Source organism: Amblyraja radiata, chromosome 18 (assembly GCF_010909765.2).
Source record: "Amblyraja radiata isolate CabotCenter1 chromosome 18, sAmbRad1.1.pri, whole genome shotgun sequence".
NCBI lineage: Eukaryota > Metazoa > Chordata > Chondrichthyes > Rajiformes > Rajidae > Amblyraja > Amblyraja radiata.
This window is the reverse complement of record NC_045973.1, coordinates 46,429,723-46,456,897: the sequence shown is the minus strand read 5'-3', so window position 1 is coordinate 46,456,897 and position 27,175 is coordinate 46,429,723. Positions and strand designations below refer to the sequence as shown.

General features: G+C 41.9%; 1 protein-coding gene across 1 annotated transcript in view; it reads right to left on the bottom strand.

The window, feature by feature from the left end:
• The window catches only part of LOC116983484 (centromere protein P), a 299,674-nt gene that overhangs the window by 269,085 nt on the left and 3,414 nt on the right, over nucleotides 1-27,175 (bottom strand). The window contains exons 2-5 of the mRNA XM_033037279.1: nucleotides 22,566-22,694; nucleotides 19,712-19,875; nucleotides 15,315-15,400; nucleotides 443-531 (exon numbers count right to left, since the gene is read on the bottom strand). Of these exons, the coding sequence (XP_032893170.1) occupies nucleotides 443-531; nucleotides 15,315-15,400; nucleotides 19,712-19,875; nucleotides 22,566-22,687 (461 nt within the window). The 5' untranslated portion in view covers nucleotides 22,688-22,694. The remainder of the gene's footprint in view (nucleotides 1-442; nucleotides 532-15,314; nucleotides 15,401-19,711; nucleotides 19,876-22,565; nucleotides 22,695-27,175) is intronic.

Sequence of the window (27,175 nt, the reverse complement as noted above, 5' to 3'; positions counted from 1 at the left end):
ATACGAACCTATCTCCATTGACGTATTACAGGTAACCCATTCCACCTCCTCTGTTTTTCAGTTTTTTTAAATTTGTAACTTTCTACCCTCTCTTTCTCTCTCTTTCTATAAAAAATAAAAACACTAGAAGCAGAAGTAATTGATAATTGAAAATTTTAATAATGTATGACTGATGTATATGAAAAGTCTTTTTACTATAATATGTAACTATACTTTATAATATGTCTACTTCTAATAAAAATATATTAAAAATTTTTTTTTTAAAAAGAAGCGGAAACCACTTTTGACCATTAGGGAGACTGACAAAAACCTCCGGAAACCGCACGGAAACCTTGGGTGGGGCGCAAATTCTCCAGAGGTTTCCGTTCAGGTTTCCTAAGTGGGACAGGGGCATTAGTATAAATTGGTCTTCATTTTCAATTTAAAATTGTAACAGCCTTACCTGGAAATAAATGTGCTCAAATTATAAACGTCGTTTAATTCCAAAATGATGTTCAGATCAGTAACAGTCGTAATTACATCTTTTTCTGTCTGAAAGTGAAAGTTTTATTTGTCAGCTTCACCATTTTCACTAAAATACAATATTAATTGAGCTATGGACCTATGTGCAAATTTTATCCAAAGAGAATTTTAATTCAAAATATATGTGCAGTATTGGATTCAATCATTATATTTGGAATCCATCATCCATTCTAATTTGGACAATAATATTGATCCATTGAAATGGCCTTACTTATTGCGTGAAAACAACAAATATTTGAAACTTCACAAATACCGAGTTATGCATGGAAAAAAAGTTCTGAAATTAATTTTTAACATGCAATCATCCATAGCAGTAGGTTACAAAAATACATCAAAATGACTTTCGGCTTATAACCTTAACCATAATGAAGATTTTTATTGAAAATGAAATATAAATATACAATGTAGATAAAATCAATGCTAATCTTGCATTTTAGCAATTAGTTTATTAAGCTATACATTAAGGAGAAAAGAAAATGTAAAACAGAGGGCAAAACCAGCCTGGACTTCAAAACTGGACCCAGACACAAAATTAATAATACTTGGAATATCAGAACAAAGCTTAACACTCACAACAAACCAAAGAAACTTCCTCAATTACAGTATAACAACCGGAAAAAAATTAATATTAAAATTTTGGAAAGGCCCTACAACCCCCACAATTAAAATGTGGATTACGGAAATGTCGGAGACCCTATACTTAGAAAGAATTAGACTTGTCTTAATGGACAAACAAGATCTTTTCCATAAAATTTGGGCTCCATTCATTAACTATCTGAAGGGATAGATTGGCACAGCACGAGGACCCAGCTGAAACTTGAACTCAGGAATAGATGAAAAACTATACTTTATAACCTACGAACCTATCTCCATTGATGTATTACAGGTAACCCATTCCACCTCCCTTGTTTTTCTGTTGTGTTTTTTTTTGCTTTCTTTTTTATTTGTAACTTTCTACCCTCTCTTTTTCTCTCTTTCTATAAAAAATAAAAACACTAGAAGCAGAAGTAATTGATAATGGAAAATTTTAATAATGTATGACTGATGTATATGAAAAGTTTTTTTTTACTATAATATGTAACTACATTTTATAATATGTCTGCTTCTAATAAATAAATAAATAAATAAATAAATAAATAAAAACAGCCTGGACTTCTTAGTTACAATACATATGACATCATAATGCAACCTATCCCAGCCATGTTGGAAAGAAACAGTAAATTGTAAGGAATGAGAGAAGGAAGTTAAAAAGAAACAAAGAGACTAATTAGATGACGAAAACTACGTCAGATATCATTGAATATGGGGGACATAAAAGTTAGTCTACTAGGATTAATCTTGCACAATTTTTACTTTTAAATAGTGAGATGGAGGTGTGGAAATACAATAGATCTAATATGCAAATAAATTAGACAAATATACTTTGGTAAAGCGTACAGCAAAAATATCAGATTAGTTTGCGCTCACAAAATAAAAATTAGTGTACAGGCACAAAGCATAATCAAAAATGCAAATGGATTTTGGCCTTCATGTCAAAGAGGCTAAAGAGCAAGAAGTAACATATAAGCATTCCAGGATTTTCCACCTAACTTCCACTAAGACCTCTTAGATACATCTTAAAAAATTAAAATCAGTCTTGCTGCCAAACGGTTCTTCCATCCACAACTTCATCTGCCCTTTTGCATTATTATCTAACTACCTCTCTCTGCACTGGCGTCCATTTTGTTTCTACCTATAATTATCTGTTCAACTTCTACTGGCATGGAAAGGAATGGCGAGGAAGTGAAAGACTAAGCTAAGGATTAAATCCACACTAAGACATGGAATAAATTGGGGATTGATCCCGAGATGGCAAAAAAAAGAGAAATAACGCAACATTGCGACTGGTTGCTCCATGAGGGTTAGGATTTTCCTAACTATGTAGGCTGTGGAATTGGTGCTAATCAATTATGAGCAAGTACAGAAATTAGCTAAAATAAAAGAACCTTTGTGCAAATCAGTTACACAAGGATAGCAATGCAGATTGTGCACCATAATTGCAACTCACAAAAATTAGAGATCTGCATGATTCCAAGTAACACTATCTGAAGTAAAATCTACGCTATATAGAGCAGGATAGAATATTATTGGAACTATGTCAGTGATCATCATCCCAAAGGTAATGGTCATTCAAAGGATTTATTTAAGCAGTCGGGAACCAATGGATGCGACTGAGAGTTAGAAGGATTAGGCAACGTTAGAGGTGGTGGAGCTGCCCCAATCCTATTCAAATTTGCATTAGGCATCTCAAAATTTATGATTTTTGGGCTGCTGTCCGAACAACATGCAATTTGCACTTGGGTTGCACAAATCAAAGTTACATCCATGCTTCAAAGACAGGAGCTGGAAAAACAGAATTTGAACCATGGGACAATGCCACTGAAGTGAAGGACATTAATACATTGCCACTGAAGTGAAGGATATTAATACATTGCCACTGAAGTGAAGGACATTAATACATTGCCACGAGCATCAGATAAAGTGAACCAGGACAAGGATCCTGATGAGTAGCATAACCAGGGGCTGGATATTAGGCCAAAACAACAAAATAAAATGTGGGAGAGCTCAAATTAAGGAAAAAATATAGAACAGCTTAGAAAGGTTAATGTGACAGGCAGAGACAGTATATTTTATGGGTGTAATGCATCAATTAGGATCAAATCCAGGTAAAAACAATACAAATTTAATTGTAGCACTTTTCTTCTGCAACCATACTTAAGTTTATATTATAACTAGACCAAGTGGGACCCATTGGGTTCCATCCCCTGGTGGGGGGGGGGGGGTGCAGCCTGTGGCGTCACACACACTAACCACCCTCCACACACACGGACTAAACACCCCGCCTTGATATTATATTAATATTAATTCGCTCCTTTTACCCCATCCCCTGCATTATCCACTCCCGCATAGCCCCCAACTTGCAGGCGCGGGGATCACCAATGCGTCCACGATTTCTAGAGCCACTTCCTTAAGTACCCTGGGATGCAGACCATCAGGCGCTGGGGATTTATCAACCTTTAGTCCCATCAGTCTACCCAACACCATTTCCTGCCTAATGTGGATTTCCTTCAGTTCCTCCGTCACCCCAGATCCTCTGGCTACTAGTACATCAGGAAGATTGTTTGTGTCCTCCTTAGTGAAGACGGATCCAAAGTACCTGTTCAACTCATCTGCCATTTCCTTGTTCCACATAATAAATTCACCTTTTTCAGTCTTCAAGGGTCCAACTTTGGACTTAATTAATTTGTTCCTCTTCACATACCTTAAGAAGCGTTTACTATCCTCCTTTGTATTCTTGGCTAGCTTACCTTCGTACCTCATCTTTTCTCCCCGTATTGCCTTTTAGTTATCTTCTGTTGCTCTTTAAACATTACCTAATCCTCTGGCTTCCCGCACATTTTTGCTATGTTGTACTTCTTCTCTTTTATTTTTATACTGTCCCCGACTTCCCTTGTCAGCCACGGTTTCCCTTTATTCCGCTTGGAATCTTTCTTCCTCTTTGGAATGAACTGATCCTGCACCTTCTGTATTATTCCCAGAAGTACCCGCCATTGTTGTTCCACTGTCATCCCTGCTTGGGTATCTTTCCAGTCAGCTTTGGCCAGCTCCTCCCGCATGGCTCCATAGTCCCCTTTGTTCAACTGTAATACTGACACCTCCGATTTACCCTTCTCCCTCTCAAATTGTAGATTAAAACTTACCATATTATGGTCACTACCTCCTAATGGCTCCTTAACCTTAAGTTCCCTTATCAAATCGGGTTCATTATTATGATTTAGTTGAACATTTTTAATTTATTCTAATCAAAATTAATTAAGTATTTGTATATTGACTTAAGATTGGACACTAAATATTTGTCCTCAATATTTCAAAAGGATAAACAAAACGTAACAGGAAAGGTGAGAAAACACAAGGGCAGCAGCAAGGAATGATGTTGGGTTGGAAAATATGGAAGCATGGATGTAAAATCAATACACATAAGAGATAAATGATAACATGACACTGGTGGGGTGGTGTTTGGCCCCTGTACAACTTGCACCTTGCTGGGCAGAATACAGTGATGAAGTACAAAAAACTTGCTGCTTTCCTGCAGCAACTGCAGTGCGGATGAAGTTGATGGGGTGAGGGAGGACAATCTGGCCCCTCCGGGTTTTCCGCCCATGAGTCAAATTAAATGGACTGCGCCTCATGCACAACTCTCTGCAATTTCTTGCAGTCTTGGACTCATTATAAAGAGTTAGTCCATGAAAGTGGGAACGTTTAGAAACTGGTGAAAGAATGGTTAAAACTTTACAATGGAAAAAGCAAAAGAAGAATAATGAACAACGTGTTGAACACAAGTACGGAGCCAAGAAAATTTGGGTCCTCTAAAGGCAAAACACTAAAGAAATCATAGAAGCAAGAAGTGTTTCAGACCTTAAGCTATTAAATTATGGCTGTCTACAGAAATATAATAAACAAAATAACATTGTATGGAATTAATAAATGTGAAAAACTTAAGCAGGCATCCTCCATTTTAAAGTATTGTTTTTGAATTTTCATGATGATGCATTTGACTTTTCAAGGTATATACTGTTTCTGTGAATACAATACTTTTTCAGCAATAATGAATAATGAATAATCCTTAATGTTAACAAAACAGCCTCAAGTCCAATGAGATATTAATTGCTGTGATAGTGTGATGGAGTGGGGTGATGGGAGGCACCTCCAGTTTAAATTCCATTTGGAATATTCTGGAGGACCAAGAAACCAAGAGGCGGGAATGAGGGGTAGTAGGCATACAGTGAAATTCAGAATCGGCCAAGAAAAAAAGTGGGGAAAAAAGGGTCAATGAGGGGGAAGAGTAATGGGATAGTTCGGATAAATTAAGCTGCCAAGAATTTGGAGGAAAGAGTTGTAGGTTTGTGGGAGGATAGAAAGAAGAGGGGTGGGGAAGAGATTGGGTCTGGGAAGAGTGTAGTGCTGTCAACACTCGAGAGTGGGGGTGAAGATGGGGAAAGAAACAGGACTAAGCAAAAGCAAGGGGGGAAGATGGGAAAAATAGACATCTTGTGTTTCACTTGGTGAATACCTTGAAAGAGTGCGTAGCCCTGGATATATTTATCTTCTCATTTAATTTCAATGGTTAAATTAATGTATTTTCTTTAACTGTTTGCATTCTTCAACATACATATGTTCTTGACACAATCTGAATTTTATTTTTACATACAAAGAAATGGCAAATGCTTTTCAATTTAGACACAAGGAATCAGTCTGAAGAAGGGTCCCGACCTGAAACACCACCAATTCAAAGATGCTGCCTGACCCGCTTACTCCAGCACTTTGTGTCTCGCCTTTTGGATTAATTTTCACTTATAAAATGTTATCCTGAAATGTAACCACTTCAAAAATTGAGAGAATAACTACAATTTTGAGAAAAAATACAGTCAAATCAAGAACGGAACTCACTATCAAAAATGGAGGGGACGGGGGACACAATTCTTTGGCGGCCACGCGCTCATGAGCACACTCACACACACGCGCGAGGCTTCGGAGGCTCAATCCAGCGCTAAAAACGGCGATTTTAAAATCGGGATCACAAAAAGTTGGGGGGGATGTCCCCCACCTCTCAAAACATGGGGGGGACGTGTCCCCTCTGGCCGCCCCGGGTTTTCCGCCCATGAGTCAAATTAAAGTTGAACTATTAACCACCAAATCCCTTATACATCATCTAACAATTTCTACAAAATGCAGAAAAATTGTAATCCACAAAACAATAAATCTACCATTAATTTAATAACAATATTTTAATCAGTACAAAACCGTAACCCTAATCATATTGATCATTAAGAACCACACTGGCTGGTTCCGAACACTACAGGTTCCACTAGAATTTTACAACCGATGGTCAGCAAAAGTAAATGGTGCCATCTGCTGGAGATTATTAGTAATATAGAGTCAACAGGCTCTTTGGCCCAACTTGCCCACGGCGACCAACATGCTCCATCTACGCTAGTCCCACCTACCTGCTTTTGGCCCATATCCCTCTAAACCTATCCTATCCAAGTACCTTTCTAAATGTTTCCTAAGCGTTGCAACAGTACCTGCCTCAACTACCTTCCAACAGCTCGTTCCATACACCCACCAGCCTTTGAGTAAAAACGTTACCCCTCGGGTTCCTATTAAATATTTTCCCCCTCACTTTAAACCTATGTCCTCTGGTTCTCGATTCCCCTACTTTGGGCAAAAGACTTAGTGTATTTACCCAATCTATTCCTCTCATGATTTTGTACACCTTTCAGATCACCCCTCATCCTCCTGCACACTAACTCAACTATTCTGTATAGCTCAGGCCCTTGTCCTCGTAAAACCTCTCTGCACCATTCAAGATCTTTCCTACAAAACTGAACACAATATTCTAAATGTGGCCTCACCAATTGCAACATGATCTCCGAACTTCCATACTCAATTCTCTGACTAAATGCCAATGTGCCAAAATACTTTTGACCACCCTATCTACTTGTGATGTCACTTTCAATGAACTATCTACCTGCACTCCTAGATCCCTCTGCTCTACAACATTCCCCAGAATCCTACATTCACTGTGTAAATACTTCCCAAAATGGAACACCTCATATTTCTCTGCATTAAATTCTATCAACTATTTTTGATAACCATCTTCACTATCTACAATACTACATACTTTAGTGTCAACTATAAACTTGCTAATCATCCCTTGAATTTTCTCATCAAAATGATTGATACAGATGAGAAAATGCAATGGGCCCAGCACTGAGGCACACCACTAATTTCAGGCATCCAGTCCAGAAAACAACCTTCCACCATAACCCTCTGCTTCTCTCCATTAAGCCATTTTTCTCTGCATTCGGCTTTCTTTCCTGGGATCCCATGCGATCTAACATTTCAGAGCAACCCACCATGCAAAACCTTGCCGAATGCCTTGACAAAATCCATTTATACATCTACAGATCGGCCCTCGTCAACCTTTTTGATCACATCTTCAAAAAGTTCAATTCGATTTGTGAGACACAACCGCATGTACAAAATCATGCTGACTATCGCTAATCAGCCCTTGTCCATCTATATCTTATCCCACAGCATCCCCCAGTCAATATTGGGAAAGTTAAAATCCCCTACTTCAACAACCTTATTAGACCTGCAGCTTCCTGCAATCTCCTGACAGGTTTGCTCTTCTAATTCCCATTGACTAGCCTGTAGTACACTCCCAACAAGGTGGGGATCATCCCTTTCTTGTTCCTCAGATCTACCCATTTAGGCTCACTAGACGTATTATTTCACCTCTGACGACGTCCGTGACATCCTCCTTAACCAAGAACACAACACCCCCCTCCTCATTTACTCCCACCTCTGTCTCGCCTGAGGCACGTGTACCCTAGAACATTGAGCTGCCAGTCCTGCCCAAGGTTGCGATTATATATTCACAGGAAATGGAAACAGGAAAAGGCTTCAAGCTAAATATGTCATTCAATAAAGTCCTCAATTTTTAAATATAAACTCATTGACATTACCAACAGATCCCCAATAGAGAATTTCAAAGAATTATATGCCCTGCATAAATGAATCGCATTATTATTTTATTTCAGTTCTAAATAATTGCCTCTATATTCTCCGTAACCTTGCGCAGAGATCTTAGCATCTATCCTTCTAATGCCTCCCAGAATCTTGTAATTTCAATGAGAGAATAATTCATTCCGCTAAATTCCAGATGACTCATATTCACTCTCTTCATAGGGAAAACAGCAATCTTGTGAATCAATCTAGTGAAACTAGATTGGAATAACTCCAGATATGGTCTTCATCAGATGATAAAATTGAATTGTGCCTCAAATGATGCCCTGAACAAGATTTCTTTACTTTTGTACTCTGACTCCTTGGCAATAAAGGCCAACATATCATTTTTGAGTCAGTCATAGAGTCATACAGCGTGGAAAAAGATCCTTCGGCACAACTTGACCATGCCCCATCTACACTCGTCCCACTTGCAAGCGTTTGTCCTAAACCTCTCCTATCCATGTACCTGTCTAAATGTTTCTTAAATGTTGCGATACTACTTGCCTCAACTACCTCCTCGGTCAGCTCGTTCCATATACACCTCCCATTCTTTGTGTAAAAACGTTACCCCTCATGTTCCTATTAAATCTTTCCCCCCTCACCTTAAATGCATGACATCTAGTTCAGTTTAGAAATACAGCACGGAAATAGGCTCATTTGGCCCACCGAGTCCGCACCGACCAGTGATCCCCGCACAATAACACTATTCTACACACACACGGGACAATTTATATTTATACCAAGCCAATTAACCTACAAACCTGTACATCTTTGGAGTGTGGAAGGAACCGAAGATCTCAGAGAAAATCCATACGGTCACTGGGAGAACCTACAAATTCTGTACAGACAGCACCCAAAGATGGGATCAAACCCGCGTCTCTGGCTCTGTAAATGCTGTAAGGCAGCAACTGTATCGCTGCGCCACCGTGCCACTCTAGTTCTCGATTCACCTACTCTGGGTAAAAAACCCTGTGCATTTATCCTTTCAAAATCTTGTACATCTCTATAAGATCACCCCTCATCCCCCTGCACCCCTAGCAATAAAGTCCTAGCCTGCTCAACATCTCCCTATAGCACAGGGATGCCATGGCAACATCCTCATAAATCTTTTCTGGAGAAACTCAGTGGATGAGGCAGCATCTATGGAGCGAAGGAATAGGCGATGTTTCGGGTCGAGACCTGAACCGTCGCCTATTCCTTTGCTCCACAGATGCTGCCTCACCCGCTGAATTTCTCCAGCATTTTTGTCTACCTGCGATTTTTCCAGCATCTGCAGTTCTTTCTTAAACATAAATCTTTTCTGCACCTTTTCCAGCTTACAAACATACTCATCATGCTTTGTACGTTCTCATCCAATTCATTGATATAGATGAAAAACAGCAATGGACTCAGCACTGAACCCTGAGGCACACCACTAGTCACAGGCCTCTAGTTCTTAAAACAACCTTCCACCATCACTCTCTGTTTCTTTCCATTAAGCTAATTTTTGGTCAGCTAGCTCTCTTGGGATCCCATGCAATCAAACTTTCCATACCATGCGGAATATTGTCAAATGGTTTGCTGAAATCCATATATACATCTACAGCTCTGCCCTCATCAACCTTTTTGGTCACATCTGCAACAAACAAAATCAGATTTGTGTGTTATACGATCTCTCACGTACAAAACCAAGCTGACTATTCCTAATTAGCCCCTATCTATCTAAATGGATGTACAGCTTATCCCTCAAAATACTCTCGTAACTTTCCGACCACAGATGTTAGACCTGCTGGCCTGTAGTTCCTAGGCTTTTCCTTGCACCCCTTCTTAGAGGCACAAAAATTGCCACCTTCCAGTCTTCCGGCACCTCACTGGTATTTAATGATGAATGATAAACATAGAAACATAGAAAATAGGTGCAGGAGTAGGCCATTCGGCCCTTCGAGCCTGCACCGCCATTCGATATGATCATGGCTGATCATCTGATTCAGTATCCCATCCCTGCCTTCTCTCCATACCCCCTGATCCCTTTAGCCACAAGGGCCACATCTAACTCCCTCTTAAATATAGCCAATGAACTGGCCTCAACTACCTTCTGTGGCAGAGAATTCCACAGATTCACCACTCTCTGTGTAAAAAATTATCTTCTCATCTCGGTCCTAAAAGACTTCCCTCTTATCCTTAAACTGTGACCCCTAGTTCTGGACTTCCCCAACATCGGGAATAATCTTCCTGCATCTAGCCTGTCCAACCCCTTAAGAATTTTGTACGTTTCTATAAGATCCCCCCTCAATCTTCTGAATTCTAGCGTGTACAAGCGTGTACAAGTAAATCTCAGCCACGGCACCTGCAATTTCCTCTGTAGCTTCCCAGTGTCCTTGGATATATATGGTCAGGCCTGGGAGACTTATCTACCTTTGCACACGTCATTTTCCTTTTTAATTTCTTGCTTTGTGTCTCATGAACCAGCGCGTCAATTTGAAGTATTAGTATGGAGGATATCAACAGTAAACAACATAAGATCATCTGCAGTAAAAAAAGCTTTGCCAGAGAAGTAGGTGTAAAGGGACATCTTTTAAAGCAAAAAAACTGAGATGGCACAGTGGGGCAACTTCGGAAGAGTACATTCAATTTTACAGCCACAGAAGCACAAAGCTGCCAATATTGTTCGGGTTAAAATCAGGACGTATAGAAGAACCAGACTGGAGAAGAAAAGATAAAGGAAAGTCATAGAACGGAAGGGGAAAAGAGGGGTAAAAGTGATAAAGTATTGTAACAAATAGGGGCAATCAAGTACTGAGGGAGTGTGTAGGAAGGAACTGCAGATGCTGGTTTAAACCGAAGATAGACACAAAATGCTGGAGTAAATCAGCGGGACAGGCAGCATCTCTGGAGAAGGAATGGGTGACGTGTCGGGTCGAGACCCTTCTTCAAATTGATGTCAGGGTAGAGGGAGATACATAGATAAGGAAGTGTAAGGTGTGGAAACAGAACAAAGGGAATAGAGATCAAGGAAAATGTAGCATACATCATTGTCAGCTGGGAGGTCAGTGTGGGAATGGGAGGGAGAGTTGGGCCATTGCAAAGCAAACGGAGATAAAATGTAGTCGGAGACAGTAAGACTGGTTGGAGGACTGGAAAGAGGGAGGGATGGAGAGAGAGAGAGAGCAAGGGTTACGACGTTAGAGAAGTCAATGTTCACACTGCTGGGGTGTAAGCTGCCCAAGCAAAATATGAGATGCTGTTTTTCTAATTAGCGCTGGGCCTCACTGACAACGGAGGAGGCCCAGGACAGAAAGGTCAATGTGAGAATGGGAGGGGGAGTTAAAGTGTTTCCAATCAGGTAGGTTTAGGCGGCCTGAGCAGAGGTGTTCAGCTAAATGATCGCCGAGCCTGCTCTTGGTCTTGCCGTTATATAGGAGTCCACATCTGGAACAGCGGATACAGTAGATGAGGTTGGAGGAGTGCAAGTGAACCCCTGCCTCAACTGAAAAGATTGCTGGGGACCTTGGACTGAGTCGAGGGGGGAGGTATAGGGACATCTCCTGCTTGTTGCATCTCCTGCGGTTGCAGGGGAAAGTACCCGGGGAGGGAGTGGTTTGGATGGGAAGGGACAAGTTGACCAGGGAGTTGTGGAGGGAATATTGAGGATACCCGAGTGAGGGCCGCATCTGTGATGGAACAGGGGAACCCCATTCCCTAAAGAATGAGGACATCTCTGATGTCCTCGTATGGAACACCTCATCTTTAGCATAGATTGTGGCGTAGACAGCGGAATTGGGAGCAGGGGATAGAGTCTTTACAGGAAGCAGGGTGGGGATAGGTGCAGTCTAGATAGCTGTGGGAGTCAGTGAGTTTATAATAGATGTCAGTCGATTGTCTCCTGTGATGGAGATCAAGAAAATGTAGGGAGATGTCAGAGATGGTCCAAGTGAATGGTCCAAGTGCAGGATGGAAATTAGTAGCGAAGATAATAAAATCAGTGAGTTCTACATGGTGCAGTCTACACCGATGCAGTCGTCAATGTAGCGGGGGTAGAGTTCTTGGATAGGACCAGTGTATGCCTGGAACAGTGATTGTTCGATGTGGCTAGGCATGGCTGGGGCCTATGCGTGTGCCCATCGCCAGGGCCGGCCTTAGGGGGTGCGGGGCCCATTTGGGAACAATTTTGGTGAACCCCAGATTCCCAGCCAAGGTGTGTCAGCCCAGTTATTTAGTATATATTATGAAATTGTACACTAGGTCCTATGGATTATACACTGTGTGAATCTCTCCTGCTCCATCCCGTTTGCCTGTCAGTAGCTCCGCTGGCTTCCAACCTTTACCATAGCTGCTAATTATGTAATTGGACACAATGTCCTTGGAGACAGCGGCTGATTGGACGGGAGGAGACCTATTTGTTGATTGGACGGGAATTTTAAGGTAAGCTGGTTGGTGATTAGATGCAACCCCGTTAGAGACAGCATTTGATTGGCCGCCAAATAAAATTGTCAAATCTGTAACATAAATCGCTGGTCGGTGCGAACTCAGTGGACTAACTGGTTGTACAGGTATCTCCAAACTAAACAGTATAACATGCAGGTACATTCATTTAAAATTAAATTCAGTGATTATTTCACATGATTTCTCACAACAATTTCTGTTTAACACGTTTGGTCTGCCGTAAGCATTTTTCTCTCCCAAAACAGTTCATATCTAGCAAACCGATCAACGAACCAGACAGCAGTTGGACGCAGTCATAGAACCATAGACAATAGGTGCGGGAGTAGAGACCATTCGGCCCTTCGAGCTTGCACAGCCATTCAATATGATCATGGCTGATCATCCAACTCAGTATCCTGTACCTGCCTTCTCTCCATACCCCCTGATCCCTTTAGCCACAAGGGCCACATCCAACTCCCTCTTAAATATAACCAATGAACTGGCCTCAACTACCTTCTGTGGCAGAGAATTCCACAGATTCACCGCTCTCTGTGTAAAAAACGTTTTTCTCATCTCAGTCCTAAAAGATTTTCCCTTTATCCTTAAACTGTGACCCCTTGTTCTGGACTTCCCCAACATCGGGAACAATCTTCCTGCATCTAGCCTGTCCAACCCCTTAAGAATTTTGTAAGTTTCTATAAGATCCCCCCTCAATCTTGTAAATTCTAGCGAGTACAAGCCGAGTCTATCCAGTCTTTCTTCATATGAAAGTCCTGATATCCCAGGAATCAGTCTGGTGAACCTTCTCTGTACTCCCTCTATGGCAAGATTAGGAGCCCAAAACTGTACCAATACTCCAGGTGTGGTCTCACCAAGACCTTGTACAACTGCAGTAGAACCTCCCTGCTCCTATACTCAAATCCTTTTGCTATGAATGCTAACATACCATTCGCTTTCTTCACTGCCTGCTGCACCTGCGTGCCTACTTTCAATGACTGGTGAACCATGACACCCAGGTCTCGTTGCATCTCCCCTTTTCCTAATCGGCCACATTTCAGATAATAGTCTACTTTCCTGTTTTTGCCACCAAAGTGGATAACCTCACATTTATCCACTTTATACTGCATCTGCCATGAATTTGCCCACTCACCCAGCCTATCCAAGTCACCTTGCAGCCTCCTAGTTTAGAGGGGTTTAAACGGTTTAGAGATGTTTAGAGGGCTTCAGATGGGTTCAGGTGTGTTTAGAATTGTTTAGAGGGGAATAGGGGGGCTAGAGGGGGTTTAGAGGTGTTCAGAGGGGTTTAGAGACATTATAAGCCCCCCGTGAGAAATTGTAATTCTCTGAAATTGAAGATAGACATAAAGCTGGAGTAACTCAGCAGGACAGGCAGCGCAGCGACTCTGGAGAGAAGATCCTTCTTCAGACTTCTTCTTCAGACTGAACTGAACTCGCGTCGGTGAGAGTACTCGTGATTGTCTGAAGAAGGGTCTCGACCAGAAACGCAACCCTCTCCCCAGAGCCGCTGCCCGTCCCGCTGAGCCACCTTCAACTTCAGAGCCTAACAAAAAACACAGAGTGCTGGAGGAACTCAGCGGGCCAGGCGGCTGCCTCACCCGCTGGATTTCTCCAGCATTTTTGTCTACCGCAAAACGTCAATGATTCCGGGAATGCTGAGGTGATAGAGAGGGAGTGGGAGAGCTAGAGAGAGACGAGATGGGGAACGGGAGAGAGAGCGCGAAAGAAAGAGGGAGGGAGGGAGAGAGCAAAAGACAGAGAGACACAACGTGGGTCGGTAGGTGAATGACTAACCTGCACACCAGGGAGAAGCCCCTTCTCGCGGTCCGGGGCCCTCACTCATGATGGTGAGTTTAATGAAATTCTCATCCTGTCATCGATCTACATTCCTCAGTAAATGTAATTGTGTTTTAAACAAGTATTAATGACGCCGCGTGAATTTTATTCAAAGGAACATGGCGTCATTAATACTTGTTCAAAACACAATAACATTTACTGAGGAATGCGGATGGATGCAGATTGATGACATTGCATAACAAGGTGCTGTTAAGAAGTGCTAACAGTACTAGTTAACAAATCGTTTGTGTCTGATGGCCGTGCAGCGGTTGTTATACATGTTCGTTTAAAAAAAATCCGGATGGCGAATTAAAAAAAATCTTTATTTAACAAAGAGAATTCGTATTTCCGTACAAAATACGGAACAATAGTGCGGGGCCCAATTGGGAGCAATCGGTCAAATCGGCTTAAGGCCGGCCCTGCCCATCGCTGCACATTGGATTTGAAGGAAATGGGAGGAGTCGAAGGAGAAGTTGTTGAGGGTAAGGACCAGTTGTGCTGGGCGGAGGACTGTTGGCAACGGGAAATTGGCTGGTTGTGTGGTTGAGGATACTGAGGGATCAGCATTACATTTTTTGCTATGGCAGAGCTAAATGTTATCAATGTACATTTGTAACCCAATCTTATATTTTCCAATAAAATCACCTCGAGGAAGAAAGTAGACAAGAACTCGAAAAGTGCCACGTATAGATCTTCAGCCATTCTGTACATAGTGTGCATAGTGTGGGAAGAGAAGCTATTGGAAGCCCAAAGCAGATTCAACATGGATGCCAAATGAGTTATCTTTTTTTTGCAAAATAGTAGGTAGCAGTTTTTCACCATTTCATAATATTAGCAAAATGAAAATAAATGTAATTGCAATCACCCATTACTATACGTGTCTCTTTTATTGAAAAACTTGTATCATTTTAATATAATTTACATACCTGAATCTCAGTTAATTCAAATTCAAGCTCAAAATGCAGTGAATGGCTGCAGCCTGACAATCTGCACTGCTTTGTTTTGTTGTTACCTGCAAATTAATTCAGCATGGTGAATAGGCATTGGTAGAAAATCCATATAAACCAGTTAAGTGTAGACACAAGGAACTGCAGATGCTGGTTTATAAAAAAGACACATCTCTTCCAACTTTCCCTACCCTGCAACAATAAGTCTGAAAGGTCCCAATCCAAAATGTCATCTATCCATTTGCTCCAGAGTTGTTGCCTAATCCAACACTTTGTGTCCTTTTTCATAGTTGAGTTGAAATTCAATTCTAGTTATATGGGCACTCAGATGAGATTAAAAATGTAATGCTGATCCGAGCTGTGAAACTGTTTTCTTATGCACCTCTCCAGGCGCAAGGGCCTGAGTTGGGACAATCAAGCCAATTTCACACAGAACATAGAAACATAGAAAATAGGTGCAGGAGTTGGCCATTCGGCCCTTCGAGCCTACACCGCAATTCGATATGATCACGGCTGATCATCCAACTCAGTATCCCACCCCTGCCTTCTCTCCATACCTCCTGATCCCTTTAGCCACAAGGGCCACATCTAACTCCCTCTTAAATATAGCCAATGAACTGGCCTCAACTACCTTCTGTGGCAGAGAATTCCACAGATTCACCACTCTCTGTGTAAAAAATGATTTTCTCATCTCGGTCCTAAAATACTTCCCTCTTATCCTTAAACTGTGACCCCTAGTTCTGGACTTCCCCAACATCGGGAATAATCTTCCTGTATCTAGCCTGTCCAATCCCTTAAGAATTTTGAAAGTTTCTATAAGATCCCCCCTCAATCTTCTAAATTCTAGCGTGTATAAGCCGAGTCTATCCAGCCTTTCTTCATATGAAAGTCCTGCCATCCCAGGAATCAGTCTGGTGAACCTTCTCTGTACTCCCTCTATGGCAAGAATGTCTTTCCTCAGATTAGGAGACCAAAACTGTACGCAATACTCCAGGTGTGGTCTCACCAAGACCCTGTACAACTGCAGTGGAACCTCCCTGCACTTATACCCAAATCCTTTTGCTATGAATGCTAACATACCGTTTACTTTCTTCACTGCCTGCTGCACCTGCATTCCTACTTTCAATAACTGGTTTACGATGACACCCAGGTCTCGTTGCATCTCCCCTTTTCCTAATCGGCCACCATTCAGATAATAGTCTACTTTCCTGTTTTTGCCACCAAAGTGGATAACCTCACATATATCCACATTATACTGCATCTGCCATGCATTTGCCCACTCACCCAACCTATCCAAGTCACCTTGCAGCCTCCTAGCATCCTCCTCACAGCTAAAACTGCCCCCCAACTTCGTGTCATCCGCAAACTTGGAGATGTCGCATTCAATTCCCTCATCCAGATCATTAATATATATTGTAAATAGCTGGGGTCCCAGCACTGAGCCTTGCGGTACCCCACTAGTCACTGCCTGCCATTCTGAAAAGGACCCATTTACTCCTACTCTTTGCTTCCTTTCTGCCAGCCAGTTCTCTATCCACATCAATACTGAACCCCCAATACCATGTGCTTTAAGTTTGTATACTAATCTCTTATGTGGGACCTTGTCGAAAGCCTTCTGAAACTCCAGATATAACACATCCACTGGTTCTCCCTTATCCACTCTACTAGTTACATCCTCGAAAAATTCTATAAGATTCGTCAGACATGATTTACCTTTCATAAATCCATGCTGACTTTGGCCAATGAATTCACCACTTTCCAAATGTACTGCTATCCCATCTTTAATAACTGACTCCAGAATTTCCCCCACCACTGATGTTAGACTAACTGGTCTGAAATTCCCCGTTTTCTCTCTCCCTCCCTTTTTAAAAAGTGGGGTTACATTAGCTACCCTCCAGTCCTCAGGAACTACTCCAGAATCTAAAGAGTTTTGAAAAATTATCACTAGTGCATCCACTATTTCTGCGGCTACTTCCTTAAGTACTCTGGGATGCAACTTATCTGTCCCTGGGGATTTATCGGCCTTTAATCCATTCAATTTCCCTAACACCACTTCCCGGCTAATCTGGATTTCTGGAAATGCTAATTCCGGCAGATTATTTATGTCTTCCTTAGTGAAGACAGAACCAAACTAGTTATTCAATAGGTCTGCCATATCCTTGTTCCCCATGATCAATTCGCCTGTTTCTGACTGCAAGGGACCTACATTTGTTTTAACTAATCTTTTCCTCTTCACATATCCATAAAAACTTTTGCAGTCAGTTTTTATGTTCCCTGCCAGTTTTCTTTCATAATCTTATTTTCCCTTTCCTAATTAAGCCTTTTGTCCTCCTCTGCTGGACTCTGAATTTCTCCCACTCATCTGGTAGGCTGCTTTTTCTGGCTAATTTCCGCAATTCCGCAAATCGGAAGTCTTCATCTCTTCAATCTTAGCTGGTTTAAAAATGAGTTCCAGGGGGTCAAGGATTACAGTGTAATCAGGTTACCTTAATAATGAACCGATCTCACCCTCTGTCTACCTAAAATTTTCAGAGATTCTCCACAAAACATTAGAGCAGTGTGCAGAACAATGGCACAATTTGGAGAGCTGCTGCCTCACAGCTTCAGTAATCAGGATTCAATCCTAGTATCTGATGTTATTAGTGCGGTTAGTATGTTCTCTCTTAAAGTCTTGAAGAATGTGTCTCATCGCAAAACATTGGCCATCAAGTTCCCTCCAAAGATGCTGCCTGACTTGCTAAGTTCCCACAGCAGTTTTTTCTTTGCTCAAGAATTGCCGGTCGGTGGGGGCGTGCAAGCCGGCAGCCCTGTCAGCAGCGTGTCCATTTTTTCCTACTTTTTTTGGTATGTTTTAATGTATGTTTTTAATGTTTCTTTGTGTGTCTTGTGCGGGGGGTGGTGTGTGGGGGTAAGGGGGAAACCGCTTCAGTCGCCTCCTCCACGGAGAGGTGACTTTTTCCATGTCGCCTCCCGTGGCCTAACATCGAGGATCGGTGCGGCTTTTCCGGGAGACGCGCCTGGGGCTTCAGCAGCGGGCACAGCGTGGACTCTTGGCGGGGAGCAGGCGAGCCCTCGCCGGAGGGGAGCGCTCCGTTTCACTGACCCGCGCAGGGCTCCAGCTGGCGCGGCGTCTGCAGCCTGGGATCGCTCGTTGGGGACCCGGGAAAAGAGAAAGCCACCACCGCCGGCCCGTGGCCTACTTCTACCGCGGGCGTGGTGGCGAATTACCATCGGGAGCAGGGTCCCTCGCCGGGGACCCCTAGAGGGGAGCTTCGACCGCCGGCCCTGCGGTCTGCGGTGCTTCTAGCTGCGGCGCGGCGGGAACTTTAAATCTTTGACCGCTGGCCTGCGGCCTACACCAACCTGAAGCCGCGGTCTCCGGTGGAGGAGGCACCGTTTCAGGACTTACCTAGACTTTCATTCATCTGGATGCCCGCAGCGGCGACTGCGGAGGGTTGAGGTCCCGACCACGGTGGAAAATGGAGGAGGACTGGCCAAATTTTGTGCCTTCCACCACAGTGATGAATGCTGTGGTGGATGTTTGTGTTAAATTTTTATTGTGTTTTTGTGTGTTCTTTTTTATTGTACTGCTGCTGGCAAATTCATTTCACTTGCACTTTATGTGCAAGTGACGAATAAAACTGATTGTATTGCATCTGGAGTATGGGGTACAATTTTGGTCGCCTAATTATAGGAAGGATGTCAACAAAATAGAGAGAGTACAGAGGAGATTTACTAGAATGTTGCCTGGGTTTCAGCAACTAAGTTACAGAGAAAGGTTGAACAAGTTAGGGCTTTATTCTATGGAGCGCAGAAGGTTAAGGGGGGACTTGATAGAGGTCTTTAAAATGATGAGAGGGATAGACAGAGTTGACGTGGATAAGCTTTTCCCACTGAGAGTAGGGAAGATTCAAACAAGGGGACATGACTTGAGAATTAAGGGACAGAAGTTTAGGGGTAACATGAGGGGGAACTTCTTTACTCAGAGAGTGGTGGCTGTGTGGAATGAGCTTCCAGTGAAGGTGGTGGAGGCAGGTTCGTTTTTATCATTTAAAAATAAATTGGATAGTTATATGGATGGGAAAAGAATGGAGGGTTATGGTCTGAGCGCAGGTATATGGGACTAGGGGAGAATACGTGTTCGACACGGACTAGAAGGGTCGAGATGGCCTGTTTCCGTGCTGTAATTGTTATATGGTTATATGGTTATTGTATAGCTCTTGTTAACTCAAGAGTTTTTTAACGGCCCATCCATGTAATTTTTCTCTGTGTAAAGCTTTACCTACTGCTTGCTTGATTTCATACTTCTTCTCAAACCGGTGGAGTAACTGCTGACTGGAATATACCCATATAAAAACATTGGTCACAAAGCTTACCTTCACTGACTGTCGTTACGGTATGTTGACTGAAGCCAATGCCAGTTAACTGGGTTAGCAATGCAATCTGAGATTCAGTCTGTTCAATTTGTGCTCCCAGATCAGTAGTTGAGTATTTCCACGATTCAGGATTTTGCACATCAAACATTTCTTTTTGCAAATGCCTAAATGTAAAAGAGAATTACAGTATTGGCAAGTCAACCCATTTGCTAACTCATCACACCAACATCCATGCAAGCAGCAATAGTGTTTCATAGTTTGATGGGATATATTGGGCAGGAGGAGCAGGCAAGAGGGACTGGATCGATTAGGCAACTTCCTTGGCATTGGCAAGCTAGCCCATTGGATCTGTTTTCATGTTGTAAAACTCTGAGGCTCAATGATATGGTTCAACAGAAACAGCATATCTGGTGAAAATAGTCTAAAATCCAGATGATACTAGGAACATGTTTAAATGCAGTTAAGGTGGTGGAGATGAGTAATTAATATTATTAGATTAAACGGTAATATTAATTACTCATCTCCATCATCTTAACTGCATTTAAACTAAATCCCTTCATCTAAATCATTGATGTGTATTGTAAATAGCTGCGGTCCCAGCACCGAGCCTTGCGGTACCCCACCAGTCACTGCCTGCCATTCTGAAAAGGACCCGTTAATCCCTACTCTTTGTTTCCTGTCTGCCAAACAATTTTCTATCCATTTCAGTACCCTACCCCCAATACCGTGCTCTAATTTTGCCCACTAATCTCCTATGTGGGACCTTATCAAATGCTTTCTGAAAGTCCAGGTACACTACATCCACTGGCTCTCCCTTGTCCATTTTCCTAGTTACATCCTCAAAAAATTCCAGAAGATTAGTCAAGCATGATTTCTCCTTCATAAATCCATGCTGACTCGGACCGATCCTGTTACTGCTATCCTAATGCGCCGCTATTTCATCTTTTATGATTGACTCCAGCATCTCCCCACCACCGATGTCAGGCTAACTGGTCTATAATTCCCTGTTTACTCTCTCCCGCCTTTCTTAAAAAGTGGGAATACATTAGCTACCCTCCAATCCACAGGAATTGATCCTGAATCTATAGAACATTGGAAAATGATCACCAATGCGTCCATGATTTCTAGAGCCATTTCCATAAGTACACTGGGATGCAGACCATCAGGCCCTGGAGATTTATCAGCCTTCAGTCCCATCAGTCTACCCAACACCATTTCCTGCCTAATGTGAATTTCCTTCAGTTCCTCTGTCACCCCAGATCCTCTGGCCACTAGTACATCAGGAAGATTGTTTGTGTCCTCCTTAGTGAAGACAGATCCAAAGTACCTGTTCAACTCATCTGCCATTTCCTTGTTCCATATAATAAATTCACCTTTTTCAGTCTTCAAGGGTCCAACTTTGGTCTTAACTAATTTTTTCTTCTTCACATATCTAAAGAAGATTTTACTATTCTCCTTTATATTTTTGGCTATCTTACCTTTGTACCTCATCGTTTCTCCCCGTATTGCCTTTTTAGTTATCTTCTGTTGCTCTTTAAACATTACCCAATCCTCTTGCTTCCCGCTCATCTTTGATACGTTGTAGTTCTTCCCTTATATTTTTATACTGTGTCTGACTTTCCTCTTCAACCACGGTCGCCCCTTACTCCCCTTGGAATCTTTCTTCCTCTTTGGAATGAACTGATCCTGCACCTTCTGTATTATTCCCAGAAATACCTGCCATTGTTGTTCCACTGTCAGCCCTGCTAGGGTATCTTTCCAGACAACTTTGACCAGCTCCTCCTTCATGGCTCCATAGTCCCCTTTGTTCAACTGTAACACTAACCCTCGATTTGCCCTTCTCCCTCTCAAATTGTAAAACTTACCATATTATAGTCACTACCTCCTAATGGCACCTTAACCTCAAGTTCCCTTATCAAATCTGGTTCATTACACAACACTAAATCCAGAATTGCCGTCTCCCTGGTAGGCTCCAATACAATCTGCACTAAGAATCCATCACAGAGGCACTTCACAAACTCCCTTTCTTGGGGTCCAGTGCCAACCTGATTTTCCCAGTCTACCTGCATGTTGAAATCTCCCATAACAACTGTAGCATTACCCTTACGACATGCCAATTTTGATTCAACTTGCACCCTATATCCAGGCTATTTGGGGGCCTGTAGATAGGTCCCATTAGGGTCTTTTTATCCTTACAATTCCTTAGTTTTATCCATACTGACTATTTCTTTTCATACTGAAGTCACTTATTCCTTTTCGCCAGAGATGCTGTCTGACCCGATGTCCAGCTTTTTGTATTTATCTTCACTTTAAACCAGTATCTGCAGTTCTTTCCTACACACACCAGCATTATCATTGGAAGCAAGATTGAAAATGAGTTGGTCCTAAAGAAGCAGAGTACTTTATGTTTAGGTTGGTTAGAATAAATGTGGACTGCTTAAATTGAGATTGTCAATTGAGATTGTCAATATCAGGCCAGTTAAACACTGATAAATAGATCAAAGGAGAGTGTGATGCCCGAGGGAGGAAGGAGCCCAGATGAAGAGCATAACTTCTATAGATGAAAGATAGGGTCTCCCGTCTGGGATGAAGACTCCAACTGAAAGATACAGGTACAGAGGTGAAAGAAGCTGAAGAACTAAATATAAAGTATACTTGAAATGAAATTGAAGTGGAGATATTAGACATTAAAGCTGAGATGCTGAAAATTATTACTGAGGATCAGAGAGCGTAATATCAGAAATGTTACTGAAACAAACCAGAGGGACATACTAGAGATTAAAGGGAAAGTGAATCATAATAAATAAGCTAAGATTACAATTCTGGAGTTTGCAGTTCATATTATTCTACTTACATGGTTTTCAGAAACTCTTGAGAATAAATCTGAGTCTCTTTGGCCTTTTGCTCCAAAATTTTAATTTCTTCCTGGAGGCATTCAATCTCATCTTCATAAGCTTGATATATTGATTCGCCCATTTTTAAACTACATAAAATAAAGCAAAATATCCAGAGATAAAGTCATATATATTTGGTAAGATCAAACTGTAGAACAAAAATAAGATACGCAGTTGTCCACCTTTGGTCTTCTCGCGGACCAATTCAGAATACAATAGGTTTAAATCTCATTCCAGAGACCTGAGCATATAAATGAACCACACATTTCAATGGAATACCAAGAGGCATTAACCAACAGATAACATTTTATACTGTAACTTCCAATTTGTCTTTAAGATAAAATAAATTATTTCATGATAATATATCGGAAGGATGAGAATCCTTCATAACGTGGTCAATATTGATCCCTAGTGCATTATTAATAGAATGTGTATTCATTTATATCTTCAGTAGCAGTGAGACTGATTTGTGTCTTCATTGATAGTTTCACCTCCGAATACACTATCTGTAAGAAGTACTTCAGGAGCTTTTAAATACATTGAAATAGCCTGAAGTTATATAAGGTGTTGAGTAAATGGAAATTTAATCTTTGAAGTATTTTGTCTGAAACAAATCACACTTCTTCTTAATGGCTCCACCTTATTCACATCCACATTATCAAGCTCAATTTTCCTTTCCTTGAACTCTTTGATACATGACCATCTTGCCAAGAAAAAATATATGCTGTTTTTTGAGGAAGTGACGAAGTTTATTGATGAGGGCAATGCAGGAGATGTTGTCTGTATGAACCATGTCATGGGCCTGTCCCACTTAGGCGATTTTTTTGGGCGACTACAGGTGACTGCCGCAAAATTTTCAACAAGTTGACAACTGTCGGTGACAGTGGCGACAATTTTTGCGGTCATAGGTTGACGTATGTTGTTGTAGGTTATCGGTAGGTGCCGTAGGTGAATTCCATTAAAACTAGTCACTGGCAGTCGGCTAAAGATTCGCCCCTTAGGCGACTTTTTAGGCAACTACAGGAGACAATGGGGTCGTTACATGTTTGCGGTTGGTTGCTGGGGAGTCGCCTGGGGGTCGTGAGTAGTTCCCGCATTCTCGGAACTAGTCGGGGCTTCATTTTTGTCGCCGCATGTTGAAAAATTAGAGGCGACCAGAATTAAGCCGCTATGGAGAGTAGCGAGAATTCTCATGCCGTAGGTGCAGTGGTAGTGGGTAGCCAGGAGGTCGTAGGTTGTCGCCGGTGCTGACCGGTGAATTTCATTGGGAAAAAAAAACATGAACAGTTTGCTGAACCAAGGATAACCGACCGGTAATGTTAATATCCGCCGAGCTTCACAGCCGTGTATCTCTGGCTTCTTAAAAGTTGTCTCCACTCCTTTGCCGCACCACGTCTCCCCCTTCTCCCCCCCTCTTTTAAAGGACTTAAAGTGACTCTTCCCATACACCATGCTATCACCATCTTAATTACAGCACTAATTCATCGTGGTGTGTGTCTGTATCACATTGGCTTTGCACCGTGTGAATTTCACTCAGACAGTGCTCCATCCGCTTGCCCTGTCCCCCGCCTGCATAACTGGCTGGTGAAGGAAGCGAAGTGTTTATATGTTCCACTCTGACATTTGCCATTCCAGTCGCCAGTTTTTCAGCGACCTGCTACGACTTGATAGTCGCCTGAAAAATCGCCTAAGTGGGACAGACCCATAAACCATTCAACAAGGTAGGCTGATCCATAAAATTAAGGCTTGTGGAATCCATGGTAGATTAGATTCAAAATTGCTTTGGAAATAGAACTCAGAGGGTATTGGTGGAGGGCTACACAGTCATGTAGCAGAGTGTGGTGTGAGGCTAGAGAGTGCGTAGAGCAGGGGGGCTGAGCACACATTGCAAGTCGCTGTGCTGATGGTTATTGAGGAGGAAGTGTTATTGCTAATTCGTACCGATTGTGCTACCAGCTGCATCACTAAAACTCCCTGACTCTTAATATCACTGCTCTCATTTAGAAACCAAAGCCAATTTTTATAATCTAGCCTTCAGACCCCATTCCTAACCTACCCTCCTTTGATCAAATTCAATTGCTTTGATCATTTTCTAGTAGCAGGTATATTGAAGGCAGTATGTAAATACTTTGAAATATTTATTGAAATGTATAAAATATAATTGCTGCAAAGGATAAAATCCCTCTTGACTTGTAAGAAAAATACAACTGCCAGAAATATTACATTGATGTACGCAGGTTCTTGAACAGAAGAACGCTCAAATTATTTTAACCTGTGGATTTAATTTTTAAAAAGTTTATTTTTGTGCCCACAATCTCTCTTTTTTTAAAATTTAGTTTCTCCCTCTGAGGAAGAATTCTTAAAATTTTCAAAATTGTATGGTCACAATAAGTGAGTAAATGCAGTGCAATAGCACCATTTGGTGTCCGGAATAGGGTATTACAACAATTCCAGCAACCTATTTGTTCTTCAAAGAAACTCACAACAAACAACTTATGTTTACAAAGTATTTGTAAACAGAAAAACATTTCAAAGCAGTTTCATGCAATTATCAAACAAAGTTTGACATCAAGCCAAACAAGATCTGGATATTGTAGTAATGATGATGAAACTATCAGTATTGATGATACACAAAAATGCTGGAGAAACTCAGCGGGTGCAGCAGCATCTATCGAGCGAAGGAAATAGGCAACGTTTCGGCCCGAAACGTTGCCTATTTCCTTCGCTCGATAGATGCTGCTGCACCCGCTGAGTTTCTCCAGCATTTTTGTGTACCTTCGATTTTCCAGCATCTGCAGTTCCTTCTTGAACAGTATTTATGATACCACAGATTTCCACACAACTGGTCATTTTGTGATAGGGCAATACATTTTGTTTGAAAACACTGGGCCTTGGATCACTTGTGCCCTTTTAAGAGGGAAAATAAGATTCAAATAAAGAGGAATATATCAACTATTCCTGATATTCTGGCCACACTTATCCTTACAAGGCAGCACAGTGGCGCAGCTCGCAGAACTGCTGCCTCATAGTCAGGGACTCGGGTTCAATCCCGACCTCAGGTGCTGTCTGTATGGAGTTTGCAGGACGGAGTTAATGGAATTGGAGTGAATGAAAAATAGGAATAATGTAGGATTAATGTAAATGGGTGATTAATGGGACAGATTTGGTGGGCCTAATGGCCTGTTTATGCTCTGCATTCCCTCTCTCTCACTATCTTCATACAGAGTTAATAAAACCATACCAGCCTGCTGTTTATGGTGCACAATTTGATTGTTACATTTCCAAAAATTGCGGTTGCTATTACCTACCTCCAAGCCATCAGATATTTGAATTTGCACTAATCACTTTGCACTTTCTTTTGCACTTGCACTTACGCTTAACATGACGCTGCTGGGTACTGTCCTTCCTGTATATATATAACCATATAACAATTACAGCACGGAAACAGGCCATCTCGACCCTTCTAGTCCGTGCCGAACACGTATTCTCCCCTATTCCCATATACCTGCGCTCAGACCATAACCCTCCATTCCTTTCCCGTCCATATAACTATCCAATTTATTTTTAAATGATAAAAACGAACCTGCCTCCACCACCTTCCCTGGAAGCTCATTCCACACAGCCACCACTCTCTGAGTAAAGAAGTTCCCCCTCATGTTACCCCTAAACTTCTGTCCCTTAATTCTCAAGTCATGTCCCCTTGTTTGAATCTTCCCTACTCTCAGTTGGAAAAGCTTATCCACGTCAACTCTGTCTATCCCTCTCATCATTTTAAAGACCTCTATAAAGTCCCCCCCTTAACCTTCTGCGCTCCAAATAATAAAGCCCTAACTTGTTCAACCTTTCTCTGTAACTTAGTTGCTGAAACCCAGGCAACATTCTAGTAAATCTCCTCTGTACTCTCTCTATTTTGTTGACATCCTTCCTATAATTAGGCGACCAAAATTGTACCCCATACTCCAGAATTGGTCTCACCAATGCCTTGTACAATTTTAACATTACATCCCAACTTCTATACTCAATGCTCTGATTTATAAAGGCCAGCACACCAAAAGCTTTCTTTACCACCCTATCTACATGAGATTCCACTTTCAGGGAACTGTGCACAGTTATTCCCAGATCCCTCTGTTCACCTGCATTCTTCAATTCCCTACCATTTACCATGTACGTCCTATTTTGATTTGTCCTGCCAAGATGTAGCACCTCACACTTATCAGCATTAAACTCCATCTGCCATCTTTCAGTCCACTCTTCCAACTGGCATAAATCTCTCTGTAGACTTTGAAAATCTACTTCATTATCCACAACCCCACCTATCTTAGTATCATCTGCATACTTACTAATCCAATTTACCACACCATCATCCAGATCATTGATGTACATGACAAACAACAGTGGACCCAACACAGATCCCTGTGGCACCCCACTTGTCACTGGCCTCCAACCTGACAAACAACCATCCACCATTACTCTCTGGCATCTCCCATTCAGCCACTGTTGAATCCATCTTGCTACTCCACCATTAATACCCAACCATTGAACCTTCTTAACCAACCTTCCATGAGGAACC